General features: G+C 37.8%; 1 protein-coding gene across 1 annotated transcript in view; it reads left to right on the top strand.

Moving 5' to 3' along the window:
• Nucleotides 1-25,577, top strand: part of LCOR (ligand dependent nuclear receptor corepressor) — a 117,449-nt gene that overhangs the window by 60,998 nt on the left and 30,874 nt on the right. Inside the window, exons 5-6 of the mRNA XM_049790795.1 lie at nucleotides 14,606-14,738; nucleotides 21,288-21,575. Of these exons, the coding sequence (XP_049646752.1) occupies nucleotides 21,338-21,575 (238 nt within the window). The 5' untranslated portion in view covers nucleotides 14,606-14,738; nucleotides 21,288-21,337. The remainder of the gene's footprint in view (nucleotides 1-14,605; nucleotides 14,739-21,287; nucleotides 21,576-25,577) is intronic.

The following is a 25,577-nucleotide window of genomic DNA, read 5'->3' on the forward strand; positions in this document are numbered from 1 at the left end:
CTCAATTCAATATGGTATGAACTCAAAATAATACCATTTATGTTTGGAAAACCCAGGTACAGAGTGGTTAATATTATTGAATTCAGATAGAGAAGACTAAAACATCCTTTTGGTTTTGTTCTATAGTCCTGGAATATGTACCATTAAACTTTTCTCAATTTTAAACTTTATTTTTCCAGTTTACTTACACAGTAAGCAACTGTATTAGTACCTCTTCTATTTAGCTTCCCCAAATACCCTATCAAATGTGCAATAGGTAGCAAAATTAAGTTATCAAAAAAGTTAATCTTTATTGCTTTCAGTATAACTTTATTAACTCCTTATATTCCTAGGAACTAGATTTTTTTGGTGACATAATTGTGTTGTCTTATTTATTCAGTAATGACTGCACTTCAGGACCATGGGAACTATCTTTGTTGCAATTATTGGAGGAAGTTCAGTAATTCTATTATAGGTTAGTGATTTGTGTCCTATTTTCGTAATGTGTGCATAGAGTTTCTATGTTTGTTTTTTTTTAAAGGAGAAATAGAATGGATTTATGCAGCTAGAAAACTTGAAATGCTACTATTTTACTTTTATTATTTTTTGTTTTGGTTTTGTTTTGTTTTGTTTTGGGGGGGTCATACCTGGCGGCGCTCAGGGGTTACTCCTGGCTCTACACTCAGAAATCGCTCCTGGCAGGCTCGGGGCCCATCTGGGATGCTGGGATTTGAACCACTGTCCTACTGCATGCAAGGCAAATGCCTTACCTTTATGCTATCTCTCTGGCCCCTATTTTACTTTTATACCTAGTAATTTGCAGAGAGAAACTGAGGACTTTGAAAAATGTCTTTTTTTCCATTGAACTTTCATCCATTTTTGTTTTAATGTTGAAGGTAGTTGTTACTAGAAGCATTTAATTTGCTGATGGTTTTAAAATGGTAATATTTAAGTCCATTATCTTTTCTATATTATTTTTAGGGAGGAGATGCCTGGAATCTAACCAAGGTTGACCACATACAAGGCAAACACTCTGCCTGCTGTGCTATCTCTTTGGCCCCTCTTTTCTGTATTTAGTTGGTTTAATTGTGTGACAAAAATCTTTCCCTTTTCCTCTAGGCAGCAGTCAGGATTCTTATTCTTTAGAATTTGTTGTCATCATCCAATGTAAAATGAGTGATAGCCCCCTCTATGAAGGGTCTACTAGGAAGGGCACTAGAAGTGTCCATTGGGTTGGTAGTAGCATCAAGTGTTTGGGGGACACTCTCTTTGTTCGCATTAATTTAAAAGTTTCGAGGAATAACTTTGCGAACCTCTGATCTAATATTACAGATTTGGTTAGTACGTTATCCTTCGAGCTTCCTTCTTTGGCATGCCTATATATATATTTTTTATTTTATTTATTTATTTTTTTTGAGTCACACCCGGTGGTACTCGGGGGTTACTCCTGGCTCTACGCTCAGAAATCACTCCTGGCAGACTCGGGACCATATGGGATGCTGGGATTTGAACTACCGTCTTTCTGCATGCAAGGCAAATGCCTTACCTCCATGCTATCTCTGGCCTGATGCCCTATAATTCTTGTGTACTTTCTTACTACTGACCTAAAACATTGCCGATTTATCTTGTCTCATGCTCTAACACTAAATCCCCTCCACCTTATTCCCCCCTCCCCAGAGGTTGCTTTAGGTGAGAAATTATTGATCCACACATATCTTTTGGGTAGTCTACATGTAACTTCGTTAACAAATAGAGCTGATGAACAGCAACCGGCCTCTTTGCCTTAATTTATATGTATAGATCTGGCAGCAGTACTGAAATAATATCAATTAATGGGTTATTCTATTTTTGTTGATTATATTATACTTAAATATAATTTAAGTGGGATCAAAACTGTGCCTGCTATTTGCCGGAGCAAGCACCTTATAAAAATATAAGATTTTTTTTTGGTTTTTTTTTGAGCCACACCCATTTGATGCTCAGGGATTACTTCCTGGCTAAATGCTCAGAAATCGCCTCTGGCTTGGGGGGACCTTATGGGACGCCGGGGGATCGAACCGTGGTCCTCCCTTGGCTAGCGCTTGCAAGGCAGACACCTTACCTCTAGCACCACCTCTCTGGCCCCGATATTTCTATATATAGAGAAACTATAGAAATATATGGATTTTTACCAATAATCAAAGATGTGCACATTGAAACAATGAATGAATTTAAAGCTAAATTATTAAAAATTAGGAAGCAATAAAACTCAGTCTGTAAGAATGCAAACATGTACCACTAAACTTAGTGGAAATAAAATTTTTCTTGGAAAAAATGTTTGATAATGTGTTTTAAGAAAGAAAAAAATTCCTTTCATGAGTTTTTTTTTTAGTAATTGATCTTAAGAAGATAATGAGAATCTGCAATAAATAGACTTTTTTTTTTTTTTTTTTTTTTTGGTTTTTGGGTCACACCCGGCATTGCTCAGGGGTTACTCCTGGCTGTCTGCTCAGAAATAGCTCCTGGCAGGCACAGGGGACCATATGGGACACCGGGATTCGAACCAATCACCTTTGGTCCTGGATCGGCCGTTTGCAAGGCAAACGCCGCTGTGCTATCTCTCCGGGCCCATAAATAGACTTTTAAAAACAATTTATCCGGAGAACCCAGCAGTAAGAAACTGGTTAGTTGGGGCTGGAGAGATAGCATGGAGGCAAGGCATTTGCCTTGCATGGAGAAGGACAGTGGTTCAAATCCTGGCATCCCATATGGTCTCCCGAACCCGCCAGGAGCGATTTCTGAGCATAGAGCCAGGAGTAACCCCTGAGCGCTGCCGAGTGTGACCCAGAAACAAACAAACGAACTGGTTAGTTTCAGTAAAAACGATGACTTTATGTTTATTTATTTGTTGGATTAGGGGACTCACCTGTCAGTGCTCTCAGGGGTACACCAGGTGATGCTTTGGTCCTGAGGATTGAATTCTGGCCCCCTAGCTCAAATCATTGAGCTATCTCCAGCTCCCAAATCATGGCTAACAATATAGTTAATCATGGCTAACTCTTCTTTTTGAAGAGTGTGCAATGATAACAGAAAGAAAATTAATTTACGGGCCCGGAGAGATAGCACAGTGGTGCTTGCCTTGCAAGCAGCCGATCCAGGACCAAAGGTGGTTGGTTCGAATCCCGGTGTCCCATATGGTCCCCTGTGCCTGCCAGGAGCTATTTCTGAGCAGACAGCCAGGAGTAACCCCTGAGCATCGCCGGGTGTGGCCCAAAAACAAAACAAAACAAAAAAAATTTACTATTAATTGGTAATTATAAATCAGGAGTTGAGATAGAAATGCTGGGTGATTTCACTAGTACTTGAGATGTAAAGACTCAAAGTAAGGAAACTAAGTCAAAGGAAAAAATTAGATTCTATAAGTAGCTGAGGTAGTGAAATCACAATGAAATATTTCTACTATTTAGACCAGGGGTCCTCAAACTTTTTAAACAGGGGGCCAATTCACTGTCCCTCAGACCATTGGAGGGTCTGACTATAGTAAAAACAAAACTTATAAACGAATTTTTATGCACACTGCATATATCTTATTTTGCAATGAAGAAACAAAACAGATACAAATATATGTGGCCCGCAGGCCATAGTTTGAGGACCACTGGATAGACGAACAATAGACTGAGGATGAAAGGGCGGGAGAGGGTTCAATTGACTTTGGTAGATATATATTGGTTCTTTGGTGATGGGTGGAGTGTTTAAAGTTATGAAACTTCTAAAATACAGCTTTATAAACAAACTTAAAAAACATAGCTTTATAAATTTACATGATATAAAATAAATAAAACTTTGGATTGTACAGCCAGCAGAGCACTAGAGTGATCAGGACCAATCCCACCACCCCCCAAATAAGAAAATAATGTATACAATGGGTACAGTAGGGCATTTGCTTTGTAAGAGGCTGGCCCAAGTTCAGTATCCAGTATCCCATGTGATGATTAATTCCCGAGTGCAGAGCCAGTAGAGACACCTAGCATTGATGGATAAGTGCCCCTCTTCTTTTCTCCCCTCTCCATAGTACAGTAAGGGACACAGCTTGACTTGAATTCAATCCTTAACACCCCTGAGTACACCCAGGAGTAATCCCTGAGCATTGAGGAGGAGAAAGGTCTGAAACACTGAGTTTGGCCAAACAAAACAAAACAAAAATTTTAAAAGAAAAACAAGCATTATTATAAAAGCATAGACATATACAATTTCTGTGTAATATATTTGTTTTAAGAGATATGGAGGAGGGGCTGGAGGGATAGAATGGAGATAGGGCGTTTGCCTTGCATGCTGAATGATGGTGGTTCGAATCCCCCCGCATCTCATATGGTTCCTAGGCCTGCCAGGTGCAATTTCTGAGCACAGAGCCAGGAGTAACCCCCTGAGCGCCGCCAGGTGTGGCCCAAAACCCAAAACCAAAACAAAAGAAACAGAAATATGGAGGAGCCGGAGTGATGCTAGGCATTTGCCTTGCACACGCTAATCTAGGATGGACCGCAGTTTGATCCCCTGGTGTCCCATATGGTCCCCCAAGCCTGGAGCAATTTCTGAGTGCATAACCAGGAGTAACCCCTGAGCGCACCGGGTGTGGCCCAAAACCCAAAACCAAACCCCCCCCCAAAAAAAAGAAATATGGCAGAACTGTTGCATACAAATGTTATAACTATTATAAATATTATTGGTATATGATATTCTTGTTAGTATGTAAGGACTGAAGAACCTCTGCTAAAGCTTATATAAATTTTATTGAAGAATTCATGCTTATACATGTGATAAAATGTATAACTTCTTAAGGTTATATAATAGAGTTTTAGCACTTGATTTAACATATTTTTCTAATATTTTTTCAGGGAGAAAAATATCCTATAATACTATGTTAGCACATTTCACAGCTTTGGCAAGATTTAGTTCTAAATTTGACAGCTCCTATTTAATATAGAAAAGTAATAAGTGATCTTTAATCTAGATGGACTTACTTTAGAATAATATAATAGACTTCATGATTTTTAAATTGATCCTCTAAGTAGGGTTCATAATATCTTTGTATTAATGAAATTTAAATCATGATTCTATTAAATAAATAGTGTAGGTCTTTGTAAGAGATATCCAGGAAATTTGGCAGGGTTAATTGTACTATCATTCAAGTAAAAATAAACCAGACCTGTAATCTTTTGTACTCTTTTGTACTCTTCCTTCTCCTCCCTCTCCCCACTCCTTTGCTTTTTCGTTTGTTTTGGGGTCATATCCAATGTTTCTCAAGGGTATCTCTTGGCTTTGTACTCAGGAATTTTTCTGGGAGGGTTTGGGAGACCTTATGGGATGCCAGAATCAAAGTTAGGTCAACTGCTGAAGGCAAAAGCCCGGCCCATTGTACTATCACTCTGGCCCATTGCTTTTGTTTTTAACTCTTTATAAAGGATAGAATTAAAAAACAACAACAACAACATACTGACTTCTCTGAGCTATAGAACCAAAACTTTGAGGGTATTATGTTCTAGGCATATGTGCTTTTTTAAAAACATAGAGTCAGAGTATTTCCTGATGTGATAGAATCATCTTTGGCTAGGAACGAATCTAGGTAAACCAGTTAAATTCTGAATTTTATTTCATTTTTTGAAATTCTGAATCTTTATGAAACAACTCCTAGGAAATAGAAATTCTCATAAGTGGAAACAGCAGTGGGCTTTATTTAGAATTCAGGTATATTTTCCACAATCACTCCCTAGAATTTAAACATAGAAGAGGGGAAATGACAAGAATTAATTTTTTTATCTCTTACCTCTTTTCTTCATACTGTAATGTCATATACCAACATTTTGATGAGCCACTTAATTTTGATTTATATTTGTGCAGTGAGGGAGGATTAGTAATGTTTTGTTGATATATCATTGTTAAATATTTTTATTCAAGCCCAAAGCCAGATTTGTTTATTTTATTTTTTTATTTTGGGCCACAACTAGTGAGACTCAGGGGTTAATCCTGGCTCTGCACTCAAGAATCATTCCTATCGTCTCCATATGGGATGCTGGAGATTGAACCCTGGTTGGCTGTGTGCAAAGCAAGCACCTTACCTTCTATGTTATCTCTCTGGTCTTCATTATTAAATATTTTTAACTTAATGACTACATGCAGTTGAAAACTTATTATTTTTGTGTTACATTTTTGTATTGGTTATTATTCTCAGTAAATACAAGTAAGCACAACAGCCATTTAATTGGTAAAAAAATAATTTTAAGATCACCATTTAGGGGCCGAAGAGATAGCATGGAGGTAAGGCGTTTGCCTTTCATGCACGAGGTCATTGGTTCGAATCCCTGCGTCCCATGTGGTCCCCTGTGCCTGCCAGGAGCAATTTCTGAGCATGGAGCCAGGAATAACCTCTGAGCACTGCTGGGTGTGACCCAAAAACCATACACACACAAAAAAATTACCATTTAAACTCTGCAAATATCTCAAGCAAATGGAGAAGTATTTGTTCAAAGAAACTAACAAAGTCGCAGTAAATAAAAATAAGAGGTGTTTTTTGTTTGTTTGTTTGTTTGTTTGTTTGGTGCCGAAACGGAATAAGAGTGGTTTTTGAACCAAGACTGAGCTCAATTTTGAGCAGAATGGACGTACTCTGGGTGCATCTCATGCCTTCTAATTTTGTATTGCAGACTCTCAGTTGACTTTTACTTATGGGGGGAGTATGGGGGGAGGAGGAGGGCCAAGACTCATGGTGTGGTGTGAGGGCGACACTAGGTATTAAAGTCAAGACCTCTATGCTTTTATTATTAAGCCACACCCTTATTGTAGAAACTTTCTTTTTGTTTGTTTTTTTTGGGCCACACCCATTTAATGCTCAGGGGTTACTCCTGGCTAGGGCTCAGAAATTGCCCCTGGCTTGGGGGGACCATATGGTGGGGGTCGAACCGCTGTCCTTCCTTGGCTAGCACTTGCAAGGCAGACACCTTACCTCTAGTGCCACCTCACCGGCCTCTATTGTAGAAACTTTCTTCCACAATGATTAGGTCCAAATGCTTAGAGTTCCCTTCTTTTACTCAACTTTTCTCAAAGTGGTAATACACTCCAGACCTCGTTTACTGAAAATACTAAGCTCCGTTGCTTTCTTGACTGGGCCTTTCTCATAGAGTATAGATATCACTCAGAATTGGGCCACTTAAAGTCCTAATCCTGAACAGTGGAACAAATATTTTTCTGGGAGAAGAAGACAGGCCTCAAGAACAGAGAGCTCTGCAGTTCTCCCAAGAACTAACTTTCTTTGGAACAAAGCTTGCAAGAAATGTTGGAATAATTTTTGTGGGAAACAATTGAGAGGAGGCTAGTAAAACCCTGATTCTAGTAGCAACACATGAAATGGAAGGCCAGTTTAACAGTTCAGCAAAAAGGATAGTGAAAAGTCCTATAGGGATGGAGCAAACCTCAAAAATTGACTGGCAACACCTGTTCCTGCAGAGGCTTTGCCTTTTATTGAGTCAGGTGGTGGTGTAATTTTGTTTCAGGAAGTGGTTAAAAACAGTACAACAATGAGTGGTTCTGTATGATGATACCACTACAAGAAAGATCAACCATAGGCTTATAAAGGGAGACAAGAAAGAATTGCCAGAGAATTTACCTGAACCCAGTCATTTCTATTAGAATTATACATGCTCAAGGCAGCATCTTTAAGCTGGAGAGACACTACGAGGGGCAAGGAACTTGTCTTATAATGCAGTCTATCTTGCTTCCATTCTTAGCACCACATATGCCTCCCCAAGCATCATCATTGTCCCATTTCTTCATCAGTTGTTCCTGTTTCCCCTCCACCTTCAGTCCTTCTTCACAGCAGGTTGTTGTTTCCATGTCAGGCAGTACTAAGGGCTTGCTTCTGCCTCTGTGCCCAGGAATTATCTTTGTGGGCTCTGGAGATCATGTGGATTGCTGAGTATCCAACCTGGGTCAGCTTTATGCAAGACAAGCTCTATTATTGCTCTAGCCTTCAAGTAATTTGTTTTTTTTTTAAATACAACCATACCAAATCCAGCAATATAAACAAGCTGTTTACTATATTGTTACCCAGTGAAGTTTATCTTGGGTGTACAATGTTGGTTTGATACCCTGAAATAAGTAATTTCCGTATATTAATAAAATAAGTGGTATGAACTCCATGATCACAAATGTACCTCCCCAAGCATGTGACTAAATTTAGCCTTTTCTTTTTTCTTTTCTTTCTTTTCTTATCTTTCCCTCCCTCCCTCCCTCCCTCCCTCCCTCCCTCCCTCCCTCCCTCCCCCTCCTTCCCTCCCTCCCTCCCTCCCTCCCTCCCTCCCTCCTTCCCTCCCCTCCCTCCCTCCCTCCTCCCTCCCTCCCTCCCTCCCTCCCTCCCTCCTTCCCTCCCTTTGCTCAGGGGTTACTCCTGGCTGTCTGCTCAGAGATAGCTCCTGGCAGGCATGGGGGACCATATGGGACACCGGGATTCGAACCAACCACCTTTGGTCCTGGATCGGCTGCTTACAAGGCAAACGCCGCTGTGCTATCTCTCTGGGCCCTTCTTTTCTTTTTTTAAATTTTGTTTTGTTTTGGGGCCACACCCAGTGACGCTCAGAGGTTACTCCTGGCTATGCGCTCAGAAATCGCTCTTGGCTTGGGGGACCATATGGGACACCAGGGGATCAAACTGAGGTCCATCCTAGGTCAGCCGTGTGCAATGCAAATGCCCTACTGCTGCACGACTGCTCTGGCCCCTAAATTTAGCTTTTCATGATTAAAAATACTGAACAAGTTAGGAATAGAAGAAAACAAAAGTAATAGAATTAAACATGGGGCTGGAGAGATAGCACGGTGATAGGGCATTTGTGTTGCATGCAGCCAATCCAGGATGGATGGTGGTTCGAATCTGGGCTTTCCATAGGGTCCCTCGTGCCTTCCAGGAGCAATTTCTGAGCACATAGCCAAGAGTAACCCCTGAACATGACCCAAAAACAAACAAAAAGGTATACATTAGCATTATACTTAATGGTAAAAGAATGAACAGTTTTTCCCTAAATTGAGGATTACTGCACGTATGTTTGTTTGCAATAGTCCTATTTATCATTGTACAAAAAATTTTTATCCTTGATACTAGGGCAAAAGCAATAGTGAAATGAAGAAAAATAAATGAAAGGTATCTAGATTATAAAAGAGAGAGATAGGATATGCTTTATGGGAGGCTGAACCCAGTTCAATCCCTGATATCAATCACATGGTCACTGAGTATGACCTAGTACAAGCCTTAGCGGGCACATTACTAGTAAGTGGCTCAGTTAGTCTCTGGAATTGTAGGACCCAACAACACCACATTCTTTTGTCTTTATATTGATCACCAGCCTTGTTTTTCTACCAAGAGAGAACCATCTTTCCCTCCAAAGAAGAGGAAAATAATCTCAGTTTACAGATGACACGGTTGAAGTTGTATATAGAAAATTCTATTTTTATGTTTTTTTGGGTTACACCCAGCAGCACTCGGGTTACTCCTGGCTCTGCGCTCAGAAATCGCTCCTGGCAAGCTAGGGGACCATATGGGATGCTGGGATTTGAACCACTGTCCTACTGCATGCAAGGCAAACACCTTACCTCCAAGCTATCTCTCCGGTCCCAATGTATATAGAAAATTCTAAGAAATCTACAAAATTAGTACAGTAGTTAATATGTGAATTCAGCAGGAACACAGACCAGTTTTTATGAAAAAATTGTTTGCAATAAAAAAGTATTGCAATGAGCAATCTAAATAGGAAATCTAAAATATATTTCTATTTAGGTGACATAAAAATACTTAAGAGATAGAAAGACGGGCCGGGCGGTGGCGCTGGAGGTAAGGTGCCTGCCTTACCTGCGCTAGCCTAGGACGGACCGCGGTTCGATCCCCCGGCATCCCATATGGTCCCCCAAGCCAGGAGCGACTTCTGAGCGCATAGCCAGGAGTAACCCCTGAGCGTCACCGGGTGTGGCCCAAAAACCAAAAAAAAAAAGAGAGAGATAGAAAGACACTTGCATTATACACAACAGGCATACTTTTATTTCTTGGCACCCTGTACAATACCCTAAGTACTGCCAAGAATGATCTAAGTGCAGAGCCAGGAGTAAGCCCTAAGCACCGTTTGGTGACCTGTACAGTGGGTGATAGTAGCCCAAACTATCTCCTTATTCCAATACTAAGGAATAAATTTAACAGAAGTGTAGGGCTACAAATTACGTTATAAAAAAGAAAAAATTTAGATAAATTGAAAAACAGCACTTGCTTATTGATAGAAAGCTTTAATATTATGACATTATTTGACAAATTAATTTGTAGATTCAGTACATTCAGCCACCCCTTTGTAGCAATTGACATGATAATTTGTTTGTTTTGTTTTTGTTTTTAGATCATACCTGGTAGCACTCAGGTTACTCCTGGAAGGCTCAGGGGACCATATGGGATGCAGGGATCAAACCCAGGTCCATCCCGGGTTGGCTGTGTACAAGGCACGCTGTGCCTTTTACTCCGGCCCCTGATGTGCTTGCTAATTCTAAAGTTGATGTAAAAATTCAAAGAACCTGAATTAACATTTTTATAATAGAATAAATTGGTAGAATTCATATATCACATCTCAAACCTATTACAGAATGACAGTTTTCAACCAAGATTGTAGCTCAGCAACAAAGCACTTTTCTTATGTCTGAGATTCTGGGTTTGATCCCCAACATTACAAAACAAACTATACTTATCAACATTGCATTGTGATACAGTTCAATTGAAGTAGTCTCTTAGAAGTATAATTTATATCCAGTAATTCTTTTTTCAAAGAATGTTTGGTTCTGGGCTGGAGACTGCTGGGTAGGGTATATGCTTTTGCAGATTCAGTCCTCAGTGTCCCATATGGTTCCCTGAGCACAATCAGTTATTACCAGACCCCCCCCCACAAAGATTTATTTTTTATTTTTTACATGATAAATTAACTTGAAATAAACCGTAGACCTGAAAGTTTATTTTAAAACTGTATAGTGAAAAAGATAGCATGTTTGATATGAATATCTGATATGAAATAAAAATATTTGATATGAAGCACAAGCCATAAGATACAGACATGTACATATATTAAATGTAACATTACTATATTCCTAGCCAAAAAGAAAACCCAAATACTCATTAACTGGTTAATAAATAAAATGTACATCCATATAATAAAATAAAAAGTAAATACTCGGGGCCGGGCGGTGGTGCTAGAGGTAAGGTGCCTGCCTTGCCTGCACTAGCCTAGGATGGACCGCGGTTCGATCCCCCGGTGTCCCATATGGTCCCCCAAGCCAGGAGCGAATTCTGAGCGCATAGCCAGGAGTAACCCCTGAGCATCACTGGGTGTGGCCCAAAAACCAAAAAAAAAAAAAAAAAAAAAGTAAATACTCATGCTTTGCATTTTTTTTTTTAGAGAATGTATTCAGGCTTATCATCCTACCACCATTTATTGGGGGTATAGAAATGGTGTATAATTGCATTTGTAGGAAAACTTAGAGACAAAATTTTAGGTAAAATTGTTGACTAGGGTTGGAACAAGTGGGAAAAATAGTGGAACTGACTGTTCATGGGTACAGGGTTTCCTTAGGGGGTCATAAAAACATTCTAGCATTAAATAGTGGTGATGGTCTCACAGCTCTGAGTATTTAACTTCTACTCAGGTGAATTATATGGCTGGCATGTCTATTAAGTCAATTACAATTTAAAAAATGAGTGACTATAACTTCTATGAATAAACTACATGTAAGTATATAACAGAATCTAGCTTGAAATAGATCATTGTTTCAAGAGAGAACATAGAGCTGCACTGAGTGCCAGGTTAGTTTCTCTATATTGCTTTAGTCTAGAAAATAACCCGCATGCCATATTAAAGAAGTTAAAGTATGAATTTTCCGTTCAAAGTTTTACATGAAACGACCAATTGTAGCACTGAGGAATATTTAAGTATAACATATATCATGTAATGTCTGACTTAAAAAAAGTTACTCAGTAGTGAAATGGCACTATAGATTGCTATAATGATTTTATATTACTCATTAATATATTTTCCTAATACTGATGTCAAACCTGTACCAGAAATAGAGTATGATTCATTTTTAAAAGTTAACTTATTTCATAAGAGACTTTAGGCAAATAAGACAAATATTTTAATAATGATTTTCAATGCTTAAAATAAGTTAAATAAAATTTTAAACAGATTGTGGCTATGTATCATGGAAAATTAAAGGCTCCTTGTTTTAATTGGGGTATGCTGTGATTTCTTATTTAAACCATTTGTTTACACTGATGCTAAATTGTTTTACAGAATACTAATTTTGTTTGTACTGTGGACAGTTCCAGTGGTGAAGAATATAGAAAGTTAGCTGCAGTTATCATTGAATATATTTTAAGTATTTGGGCCAATTATTTGTAAGGCATAACATGCTTCAGAGTGTTGTTTTTTTATTGTGCCAAGTATATTACCCCATTTCTTAGTATACTATTAAGTTTCCATGATGCATGTATGAGTATACATATGTATATATGTGCTTCATAGAGGAAAATAGATACTAAAATGTTTGTTTGATCTTTGTGTTTGTATATTTTGGTAGGGCATACCCATCATGCTTAGGGGTAGGTTCAGGGATCTATAATGGATGCTGGGGATACTGAGGATTGAACCCATTTGGCTGCGTGCAAGGCAAGCACCCTACTCTCTGGCCCTACTTACTAAACTTTAGAACTTGAAATGGTCTAAGAATTATTCATTCTAGAGTACTTCCTGTTGCCCTTTATGGGTTTTGTTTGTTTGTTTCTTTGTTTTATTTTGGAACCATTTCCCACAGTGTTCAGTGATTACTCCTGACTTTGTGCTTAGGGTTCATTCCTGTGATGTTCAGGGTGTCTAGAGGTAGGGCCAGCCACACACGGTAGGCCAGTGTTACAACCTCTGTATTCTCTCTCAGGTGTCAGTTCTTTCTCACATTTTTCTTTTCATGGTCTTTTAAAAGTATGTTTTGTGTCTGTTGGAAACATAGTGGAGGGAAAGCATGAATCTCGATTGAGATTTGAGGTTAGTCCAAGTTGAGTTGTGAACAGCTTATATTTGTAGTACATTGAGTCAGTTTATTCAAACCTCAAGAAAATTTTTTCTTTAAAAGGTACAGTTTTGACTAGAGAGATAGTAAATACTGAGTTTGATACCACATATCACCTCTGGTCCCCTAACCACTGTCAGGAGAGATCCCTGAGCCAGGAGTAAGTATTGAGTACCATTGGATGGGTCAAAACCCTGCAGAAAAAAGTATAGCATGGTTAGTATTTATATGTGGATTCACTAATCATCAGGGAGATAGAAATCAGAATAGCAATGAGGTCTCATCTCACACCACAGAGAATGGCACACATCACAAAGAACAAGAACTGGCATAGATATGGGGAGAAAGGAACTCGCATTCACTGCCTGTGGTAATGCCATCTAATCTAGCCTTTCTGAGAAACAGTATGGATATTTCTTTAAATAAAAAGAAAAACCAGAAATTAAGCTCCCATGTGATCCAGCAATACCACTCCTAGGAATATACCATAGGAAACCAAAAACACAATACAAAAATGCCCTCTGCATTTCTGTGTTTATCACAGCACTATTTACAATAACCAGAATCAGGAAACAAGCCAAGTACCAGATAACAGATGAGTGGCTAAAGAAACTGTGGTATATCTACCCAATGGAATACTATGCAGCCATTAGGAAAAATGAAGTAATGAAATTTGCCTATACATGGATGGACATGGAGATTATTATGCTGAATGAAATGAAGGAGAGGGCTAGACATAGAATAGTCGCACTCATTGGAGGTATATAAGAAAAATAAAAGACAGAATGGTAATAATATCCAGAGACTAATGGAGCTGAGGGTTGGGAGGACCAGCTCATGCTATGAAGCTTACCACAAACAGCTGTGAGTGCAGTTAGAACTGCACTGACAACTACCAGAACAATGATAGCTAGAACTGATCACCCTGGACAAGAACTGGGTGCTGAAAGGGGATAAAGTGATATGCGTGGCACTCCCTCATTGACAATAGAGCGAACAACAGTGTTAGAAAAGAAGACGAGAGTGTGTGAGAGAGAGAAGTAGAATGCCTCTCCCAGAGACAGGCAGGAGGTAGAGGGTGAGAGGGAAATGGGGGATATTGGTGGTGAGAAAGTTGTAATGGTGAAGGGTGTTGTACATTCTATGACTAAAACCCAACTATGAACTTTTCTGTAACCACAATGCTTAAATAAATTATTATTAAAAATAAATAAACTAAAATAAATAATTTGTCCCTGCCCACAAACTTTAGAGAGCTTGATGGACTCTTAGAAAATTTAAAAAGAAAATAAAAGAATTTATATGTGTGTTATTGTAAAAACTAAAAGCAAACAAGCAAACAATAACCCCCTAAAACCACTCCATGTTCTTTTAGAATCACTTTATCCTGGTTTAAAATTTTTAACTAATAAAACTGATTTATTGCATCTTATTTATATTTGACTTTGACTTTGTATCTGTTTTTACTATTGAATGGGGAAAGATTTTTGTGCAACTATTTTACCAAATATTTTTGCAGGGACACTTAGTCGGTCTGGATGAACCAGCTTCGGGAGCTGGGCAAGAAGCTCTGCTTAAACAAGAGCAAGCAAAAATCATTCGATTCGAGAGACAAGCAGAAGAGTTCCTCAATGCAGTCTTTTATAGAAAAGGTTGGTTCCAGTGAAGAATGATATTCAGTATCTGCTTGTCTTCTATTTTCTCCTTAATGTCATTTAAGAAGTTACTTTAACAAGTACTTTCTTTAATAATACTTTATCGTTCCATATATTACTTTTCTCAAGTTAAATTTAGAATAGTAAGGGAACTATTTTTCCTTTTTTCTCTGAAATGATGAGTAATTCAATGAAATTCATTTGGAGGAAAGTGTAAAGTTATATCTTTAAATTAGATTTGTATACATTTCTTTTTCTCCCTTATTCACTCTGACTTTATTTTTAATATATTTTTATAGTAAAACTTTGCCCTGTATGTTTAAGATAGCATCTTGCATAAGATAGTCTCTTGCATATTTCAGTTAATTTTTTTAAAACTAATTCTAATACAAAAACATTCTCCAGTTATAGGGTCTTGAGGTTTGGAGGTTCTTCACAAAGATATTAATGTTTTCTTTTTCCACAAAGTTCAGTTCAGTCAACCAAGACTTTCATGAGGCTTTATTTGTGGCATATTCTGGTGAGATAGCTTTGCTATCAAATACTTGGTGAATTTTTATTTATTTGTTCTTAAGCCTTCCCTATCATTCTAAGGTAGGAATTACTATGATAGGCACTAAGAAAATTTGCTAACAACTATTAATAATCCTGATTATCCTTGAGGGGCCAGAGATCATATGTGGGTACGGTTTGATCCCAGCACTCATAGGGTCCCCTGAGAAGCAAGCACCAGGAGTGATCCTCAGGACAGAGCCAAGAGTAATAATATGCCTTAGTACTGCTAGATGTGGCCCTAAAACAAAAAAAGTATTATTATTTTCTAGTTTATTCATTTTTCTGTAAATTCATTTCTTCACTCAGAGTTGATGGGCATAGCTTCCTGAACACTAGTTAAAAAGTCTTATAATAGTGCTTCTTCTGATGAGTTTGTGACAGTTGAAAGCCAACTGGACTTCTGCTTGATGTCATCAGTATTCTCAAAAGGGATTAAGTCTGAGGCAGAGTAGGAAGAATATACAAAATTATTCTTTTCACTGACATTTTTCCATCATATTTGCAGGCAGAATTATTTTTTAGTGTACCTTTACTCGAGCTTTTTTTTTTTTTTTTATTAATGCTGGAATCTCACTTCTCTTTAAATACTTTCTTGCACCTTTTCACTTTAATATCCCTAATGATTATGCCCTCAATTCACAATTACAGTCAGATCATTTTCTTAGTCTTATTATTATAAGACTTATTAAGTTAACTCACATTTAAACTATAAATTTAAATTATAAATGGATGCTTGATCGATTTTATCAGTTTGTTAAGCAAAAGTATCACTTTGTTGTTTCTTTTGTTAAGAATTTATTCAGGCCCATCTTTAATGCTGTAACAAACTTTATTATCTGTAAAAAGAAATTTCTCTTCATAATCTATATAGAGGAACCACTTTTCATCCATTTTTTGCTTAAAAGTCAGTAATCTACTGCAGATTCTAAAAAGAATTTACTATATGACAAAGTCTCACCTCTTTATAATGGAGGAATAAAATATTAAAATTAAGCTAAACTTCAAGGAATAAGAAGCCTCCAGAGGGACCGGAGCGATAGCACAGTGGCAGGGTGTTTGCTTTGCACATGGCTGACCTAGGACAGACCAAGGTTCAATCCCCAGCATCCCATATGATTCCCCAAGCCTGGAGCAATTTCTGAGCTCAGAGCCTGGAGTAACTAAATCCTGAATGTCACTAGGTGTGGCCCCAAAACAAAAACAAACAAAAAGAAACTTCCAGAATTGTATCTAAAGTTAGTTAATTTGTGTACTGGCAGCTAAAACTTGTTTCTTTATTACAATAAAGTTTCCTCCATCTTTTTTATATATGAATAATATTTTTATATATATAGTAATTAGAACTTTCTGAAGGATGAAAGGATTGACATTTGAAACCAAAATATTTTTTATGCAGAGCTCTGAGCTTATAGAGAATCATTTATTTTTAATAAATAAACTTTATGTATATTTGGTCCTTTATTTTCAAGCTTTTCAAGTTGTGCATTTGGAATAATTTTAGTATGAAAAGGTTTATATTTCTTTTTTTTCCCCCTTCTCCCCCCGCAGGGGAAAGTTTTATATTTCTATAGCTTGATAGAAATATAGATGTGATGAAATTAGACTTTGGTGGGTCTATAATAGATTCTAATTTAAAAAGTTTGTCTTTATTTCTGTTCAGCTTGCTTTTGTCTCTTAAAAAATAAACTTCTATATTTACATTTCTAAAATATATAAGTGGCTGTGCCATATTCATGTTTTTCTTATTTAAATTTTGATCTGACAGTGTTCTTATTCTCAGTTCTTCAAGTTTATGTTTTTGGGTGTGTCTTACAATGTTTGTGGAAGAACTCATATATCCCCAAAAACCTTTCAAAAAACAACCCGGAAGTTTAAATTACAGAATTGTCGATTAAAAAACATAAATCATATTGTATGATTATGTTAGTCATTCATTTAACAAAGTGGCAAATACGTTGCAGGTATTTAAAAGCAGAAAGTAGTAATTCATGGTATTCTAAAATCTTTGATTCTTCACAAATTTTTTTAAATTTCTGTAGTTAAACAATATCTCATAAGCCACATCATTTTTGGAAATTTATCATGCATCACACATTTTCTAGATTTTCAGGGGATAAAAGGATAGATATTAAAATTTGAAATTATATACAATTACATACAATCTTTCATTTGGACAGAGGGTTGTGTTTTCTTTTTTTCTTTTTTTTTTTTTTTTTTTTTGGTTTTTGGGTTATACCCGGCAGTGCTCAGGGGTTACTCCTGGCTGTCTGCTCAGAAATAGCTCCTGGCAGGCACGGGGGACCATATGGGACACCGGGATTCGAACCAGCCACCTTTGGTCCTGGATCGGCTGCTTGCAAGGCAAACACCGCTGTGCTATCTCTCCGGGCCCGGGTTGTGTTTTCTTAATGTATGACTGAAATGCTTATTTTTAGGAATCAGATCATATTGCTCATAGATCACTTGACTTGGCATGTGTGAAACCTTGGATTAGAACCCTGGCATCTCAAAGACATAAAAGTTTTTTTAGGAACCATTGTTGTTGATAGCAATAACTTCTGAGCCTGTACTAATTGATGCCTTTTTTTCCTTAAATCATCTAGCATATGTATGGAATGTTTCCAGAGAGAAAATTTAGGTTTAAAATAATACTTAGCTTTAAAATAATTATCAACAGTAGAGTAAGCCTTATTAAAATTTAAATTAAACACTCTAACTTTATGGTTATTTTCTAGCATTGAAAATTGTCTTTCAGAAAAATAATCTGTTTTTAAGTGTCATAAAATTTTAATGATGGGGCCCAGAGAGATAGCACAGTGGTGTTTGCCTTGCAAGCAGCTGATTCAGGACCAAAGGTGGTTGGTTCGAATCCCAGTGTCCCATATGGTCCCCTGTGGCTGCCAGGAGCTATTTCTGAGCAGACAGCCAGGAGTAACCCCTGAGCAACGCCAGGTGTGGCCCAAAAACCAAAGAAAAAAAAAATTAATGATGTTTACTTGGGGACATATTGAATAATTATGAGTCATATATTCTCTATAAATCAACCTAAGTTCTTTACAACTCTAATTGTGGATAAAGTAAATACTTTTTCTGATAATCTTTCAAAGGGCACAGAAGGGGCCAGAGCGATGGCATAGTGGGGAGGGTATTTTCCTTGTACACCACCAACCCAGGTTTGATCCTCAGCATTTTATATGGTTCCTTGAGCCTGCCAGGAGTGAGTTCTGAGCACAGCTCCAGGAGTATTTCCTGAATGCCCCAGGTATAGCCCATAAAACAGAGGGGGGGGGGGCGGGGGATACAGTTTCAGATTTTCTGAGAACTGTCTTATAATGTCTTAGAAATGTATTCAAGTTTAGGAGCTGGAGCAATAGCACAGCAGTAGGACGTTTGTCTTGCAAGCGGCTGACCTTGGACAGACTCGATCCTTGGTGTCCCATATGGTCCCTCAAGCCAGGAACAACTTTTGAGCATATAGCTAGGAGTAATCCCTGAGCGTCACCAGGCGTGGCCCAAAAACAAAACAAAACAAAACATACACACAAACACACTTATACACGTTAAGTTTAATAAAGGTCATGAGTGTGACATTAAGATGCAAGTTTTTCATTAAGGGTGTTGTCACTAGCCATTAGTACAAGTTGTAGAGGTCATTACATTTTTAGATCACATTTCTTCTTTAAAAAAACAAACAAAAAATCTTTTCAAGGCTGGAGAGATAGTAAGGGTGAAGCGCTTGCCTTGCACTCAGCTGGACCAATTTGATCCCAGCATCTTATATGGTCTCCTGAGCCTACCAGATGAGATCCCTGTGTACAGAACTAGGAGTAAGCCCTAAGCAACGTTGTGTGTTGGACCCCCATACACACACAAGAAACATTTTGATAGTGATTGATTTGACCAAATGTAACTCAGGCTAATATGAAATCATTGTTTACATAAAGCAAAAGTTAGGAACTGAATACATAAAAGTAAAAATCTCTACTCTTAAAGCTTAGTCACTCCATGTGGTAGTGATTGAAATGTTTATGTAAGTCTACAGCTATGGGCCCAGAGAGATAGCGCAGCAGCGTTTGCCTTGCAAGCAGCCGATCCAGGAGCTAAGGTGGTTGGTTCGAATCCCGGTGTCCCATATGGTCCCCTGTGCCTGCCAGGAGCTATTTCTGAGCAGACAGCCAGGAGTAATCCCTGAGCATCGCCGGGTGTGGCCCAAAAACCAAAAAAAGAAAAAAAAAAAGTCTACAGCTACCAACTTGAATGCTCCCAATCTTGGAAGCTAAGCGGTCAGGCCTAAATAGCACTGGATGGGAAATATTAATATGAAATATTTTTATTTTATTTCATTTGTCACTGAATGTCCCTTCCAAGGCTGAACATCTTCTAAGTTACTGAATTTATATAACCTTTATTTTAAAATTAGCATTTGCCTTTTCTGTTTCCTAGGTTGTCATGCTTAATGGTTGTTAGGACATGTTCAGATGTTCAGAAAATTTCTTTGAAAATGTGGTAATATGCCTTGAGATTTGGTAGTTAAACTCCTAAACATCTTTTTTTATTTGGTTTTGGACCAAACATAGCACTGCTGAAGTGAATCTGAGCTCAGGAATCATTCCTGGTGGACTCAGGGAACCATATAGAATGCTAATAATTGAACCTGGATCAGCCAAGGCAAATACCCTACATCAGTGGTCGGCAACCTTTTTTTTTTTCAACTGAGCCAAATCTCACCAAAACCACGATTGAAATTTATTTTGATAGCCACACAGGGTGCGCACTGACAAAGGCTAGGAGCAGAGTTCTGACTCCTGGAGCAGCCACCTGGCACACAGAAGAGCCAAATTAAAAGTGTAAAGAGTGGGACCGGAGAGATAGCATGGAGGTAAGGCGTTTGCCTTTCATGCAGAAAGTCATTGGTTCCAATCCTGGCATTCCATATGGTCCCCCGAGCCTGCCGGGAGCAATTTCTGAGCATGGGGCCAGGAGTAAACCCTGAGCACTGCCAGGTGTGACCCCCCCCCCAAAAAAAAAACAAAAAACAAAAAAAAAAGTATAAAGAGCCACATGTGGCTCTCGAGCGCAGGTTGCCGACCACTGCCCTATATTATCACTCTGGTCCTCTCACTCATTCTTAAAGTTAATATGCTGATTCTAAAATTGTAGTCCTCTGATCTAAGAAACTTGTTAAAAATGCCAGTATTTGAATTCACCCTAAAATTGCTGAATCACTAAGTCTGGGAAAAAGGTCTCATAATTTTTGTTTACAAACCTTCAAAATAATTTTAGTTATAGCCTACCTGCCTTCTTAATACTTGTAATTTTAGTGTGTGTCTTCTTCTGGATTTGGGGGGGGGAGGCAGTTGCTAGGGAGAGGGTCAGGAACATACCCTGCAATTCTCCAGGGCTACTCCTGGCTCTGTACTCAGGTATTGCTTTTGGTGGTGGTTGGGGGAGCTATATGGCATGCCAGTGATCCAACCCAGGTCAGCTAAAAAACAAGCACCGTACCCACTGTACTATCTCTCTGGCATCTCCTTCTGGATTTTTAATATACCTTCAAATTTAACAAGGATTGGATTTTAAGGACTTAGTAACTGAGTCCATTATTCAACAATTTAGGCACAGGTGACAGGAAATAAGGTAAAGTCAATCAAATAATAGGGGAATTTATATTTAATAAGAGAGGTGCTTGGGCATTTCTGTATCAGGTAAGTGATTTATTTTTGCCCAGAGATTTGTCATCCCTTTATTTGAATTTTTAATGGGGTTTGTGACAGAGTGGGAAATGTTTAGAAATAAATTTATTTTTTAATTCTGCAATTATAGAGATTATGATTAAAGATTAACAATATAGTTAAGAGGAAATACTATTTTAGGATATTTATTGCACTTTAAGAAAATATAAAATGAAATTTTGTTTGCTTGAAAGCTGTCTCTTTTTTCTCTTTTAAGTATATTGTCCCACTTTAAAAGTAAATAAATCTTTGTTTACAGACAGTCCCTGGGTCTCCGACCCCAATATTCCCCTAGTGGCCCGTGAGATCATGCAGCGAATGATCCAACAATTTGCTGCTGAATATACCTCAAAAAATAGCTCTACTCAGGACCCCAGCCAGCCCAATAGCACAAAGAACCAAAGCCTGCCGAAAGCATCTCCAGTCACCACCTCTCCCACGGCTGCAACTACTCAGAACCCTGTGCTCAGCAAACTTCTCATGGCTGACCAAGACTCACCTCTGGACCTTACTGTCAAAAAGTCTCAGTCAGAACCTAGCGAACAAGGTATGGTTTGATGTCAAGGTTTCCTAAGCCCTTGAATATTTTAATTTGGGGAGAAAAAAAATATTGGCAAGTAGACACCAGTTATAAAAATAGGATAAAAATAATGTAATTCTTAAATTTTTCCTATTTAAATTTAAATTTTTATCTATAAAAGGTAGTTATAGAGAAGAGCAACTAGAACAACCCACAAACATGATGAATGTGCCACTCAGGAAAATTAGGTTGCAAGTTGCTACTAATCATTAAGTTCCTTGATAGTTATCTGTCTTCTATATTTTCCAGTTATTGTCATAACTATTTTTAAAAAAACTACAAAACCCCACCATATTCATCAGTATAGGATTAGCATTTATATGAAAAGTAAATATGCTAGTTAGGTAGATGTTATTCTCTACACAAAATCATGAGACCGTAAGATCAAAATGTGTGTTACTTGAATTTTAAAAAAATAGCAGTGGCAGCAGCTCCTTTGGTTAGAAATAATGAGAGGACAGACATAATGAGGTTAAGTATATTCATGTTTTTATAAATACAAATAAAAAGCACATGGAGCCGGAGAGATAGTATGGAGATAGGGCGTTTGCCTTGCATGCAGAAGGTCGGTGGTTCGAATCCTGGCATCCCTTATGGTCCCCTGAGCCTGCCAGGAGTGATTTCTGAGCATAGAGCCAGGAGTAATCCCTGAGTGCTGCCGGGTGTGACCCAAAAACCCAAAAACCCAAAAAAAAAAAAGGCACATGCATGCATTTATATTATTATGAACTAGCCTTAGAATAGTATTTTCGAAAGAGAGCTGGTAAGGTCCTAATTAAGTGAAAAAAGTTAGGAGGTTATGAATTTTGTTTAGCAAAAACTTGAGTCTTTTGAATATTAGCTATCAAATAGATTAAATATTTCTTTTGCTTTGTGACCCCATTTTGCATTTAATTTCACAAGATAAATGATCTTTGAGCCTTTTTGTAAAAAAAAAAAAAAACTACTACATATAATAAGTTGGTGAAGTCCATACTCATGCTATTTATTATCATAAACACTTCCAGAGTGTTCAGAAAAGTTGTGATGTATCTTACCTCATAGTGGTGAGATACGTGTATTTTGCAGAGTGAATCAAACTTGTGATCTCATTGATGCCAAGTGTGGGCTCTTGACCATTGGAGTGATTTTTAACTGAAGTAGATAGATAATAAGAACCTCCCTGTTCACTAACTGAAAATGATAAGCTTTATTACCTTGCTTTGTTCAGTTTAGCCAGAATCACAGCTTTAGGGGGGAAAGTTTTTATGAAAACTCATGCCTAAGGATTTTTTCTTTTTGCTTATTTTAAATGATTTATAGGAATTTATATTCAGTGAGTGAGCTAGTTCTAGTTATTTATTAAAGAGTATTATTTTTGAAAATTTATCTTGATGTTTTCTGGTGATTTATTAATAACTGTCAAAATCTCTATATGATTTCTGAAAGGTTTTTTTTTTTTTTTGTGGTTTTTGGGTCACACCGGGCAGTGTTCAGGGGTTATTCCTGGCTCCAGGCTCAGAAATTGCTCCTGGCAGGCACGGGGGACCATATGGGACAACAGGATTCCAACCAATGTCCTCCTGCATGAAAGGCAAACGCCTTACCTCCATGCCATCTCTCCAGCCCCGATTTCTGAAAGATTTCTAAGTGAGAACTCTGAATGCATGTTGCCCAAATATATCTTTTGTTACCATACTTGCAGAATTGTTCTTTTCTTTTCTTTTCTTTTTTTTTGGTTTTTGGGCCACACCCGGCGGTGCTCAGGGATTACTCCTGGCTGTCTGCTCAGAAATAGCTCCTGGCAGGCATGGGGGACCATATGGGACGCCGGGATTTGAACCAACCACCTTTGGTCCTGGATCGGCTACTTGCAAGGCAAACACCGCTGTGCTATCTCTCCGGAGAATTGTTCTTTTCTGTCTTTTTTTTTTTTTTTTTTTTTTTTTTTTTGGGTCACACCCGGCAGCGCTCAGGGGTTACTCCTGGCTCTATGGTCAGAAATTACTTCTGGCAGGCTCAGGGGACCATATAGGATGCCGGGATTCGAACCACCGTCTTTCTGCATGCAAGGCAAACGCCTTACCTCCATGCTATCCAGCCTTTTCTGTCTTTTTAAGGATAGTTTTATGTGCTTGAAGTTTGGTGACTTGTTAAAAATAACTTTGCTCCAAATATTACATCAAAAGCTTCTTATTTGCAATAAAAAAATTAAATAGAAAAAACAGTAATTTATTTAGTATTACTAATCGAAACTAACATACAATGACTCCTTTTAGTATCATTCAATTTTTTACAACTTGTGTTATAACTGTATCATTTAATTTCTTACAACTTGTGTTATAACTGTGTTTGGTTGACAGCTTACTCTCACCAAGAGAAATTTGAGCCAGATGATATTATGATCATGTATATACTTGAAATGAAACAAAAAAGTTTAAACTATACTTCAAAAAAATTAGTTCCAGAGGTTTTTTTTTTTTTAATCCCAGCCTTAATCTGTGGGTTTTTGTATGTGATAATTGACTTAGAAGTCCCTACATAAGACTGGTTGGAAACCATTTAAGCAGTGTGTTTGTGTATTAGGATTCTAATGGGATTCAATTCAAACAGGATATTTGATTTTATAAGACTGTAATTTAGTCTTAGAAATATTAGTGTCTCTGAGGGACCTTTAGTCTATGTAAGAGTGAGTAGTGGGCTTTCTTTGTTTATTTAGTTGCCTATTTATTTCTAGCAGCCTGAAAAAGAGTTACTGTGTCTTCAAACATCCATTCTAAGTGAGTTCTTTATTAGGTAGGATTTTTTATTTATTTACTTAGTTTTGGGTGATGCCTTCACAGTGTGCTATAGAATTTGAGGGCCAATCCTGGCGATTATCTGCACAGTGCAGTACCAGTTCAGGGCCCAGTTATACCATGTTACTTGAAAATGGAGTGCAGCAGATGTAGGGAATCACCAAGGCCACATTTGGCAGTGCTGAAGGTAGATGACCACATGGTCCCCAGGATCAAACTTGGGATCTCATTCATGCACGGTGTGGGCTCTACTATCTACTATCTACTGAAGTAGATAGTAAGAACCTTTCTGTTTGCTAACTGAAAATTAGAAGCTTTATTACCTTGCTTTGTTTATTTTAGCCGGAATTACAGCTTTAGGGGAAAATGTTTTCTTTGTTTTATGATCCAGTAAACAGTTTTGAGATTTTATTTAGTTTAATAAAATATGTGTTACTCTTTTTATAAATATGATTTATTTTTTAAAGGTCTCTTTATCATCAAAACTATTCCATTCTTCTTCCTTAAATGTTGCCCACATACATATTGTACTTTTTTTTTTTTTTGGTTTTTGGGTCACACCTGCCAGTACTAGGGGTTACTCCTGGCTCCATGCTCAGAAATTGCTCCTGGCAGGATATGGGGACCATATGGGATGCCAGGATTTGAACCAATGACCTGCATGAAAGGCAAACGCCTTACCTCATACTATCTCTCCAGTCCCACATATTGTACTTTTAATTAAAAATTCTTGTCTTCATATATTTCAGCAAATGAATGTTGAATTCTGCAGGGTTCTTTTTTTTCCCCCAGAAAACTGGATTCAAATATAGTTTCTTCAAGTAGTAATTAGGGCATTTCAATTTATCACAAGTTAAAAACTTGAGGCCAGAGAGATACTACAGTTGGTAAGGGCTTGCCTTGCAAACTGCCAACCCAGGTTTGATCTCCTGCTCCCCATATGGTCCATCCCTTGAGCCCACCAGGAATATTCCTGACACATGAGGCCCACCACAAACAAAAAACTTAGCATACAACTAATTCATTTTACAGACTATCTTATGTAGTGTGTGCATATATTTATATTTGTAGATATAGATATACACAAATTTATGTCATTTAACTATATAAACTAACTTTACGTAACTTACTCAGTTTGACCTTAAATGTTTCATAGTTCTTAAAGAGCTTGATTTGTGACAATGAGGCATTA

This window comes from Suncus etruscus, chromosome 17, assembly GCF_024139225.1.
Source record: "Suncus etruscus isolate mSunEtr1 chromosome 17, mSunEtr1.pri.cur, whole genome shotgun sequence".
Lineage (NCBI taxonomy): Eukaryota > Metazoa > Chordata > Mammalia > Eulipotyphla > Soricidae > Suncus > Suncus etruscus.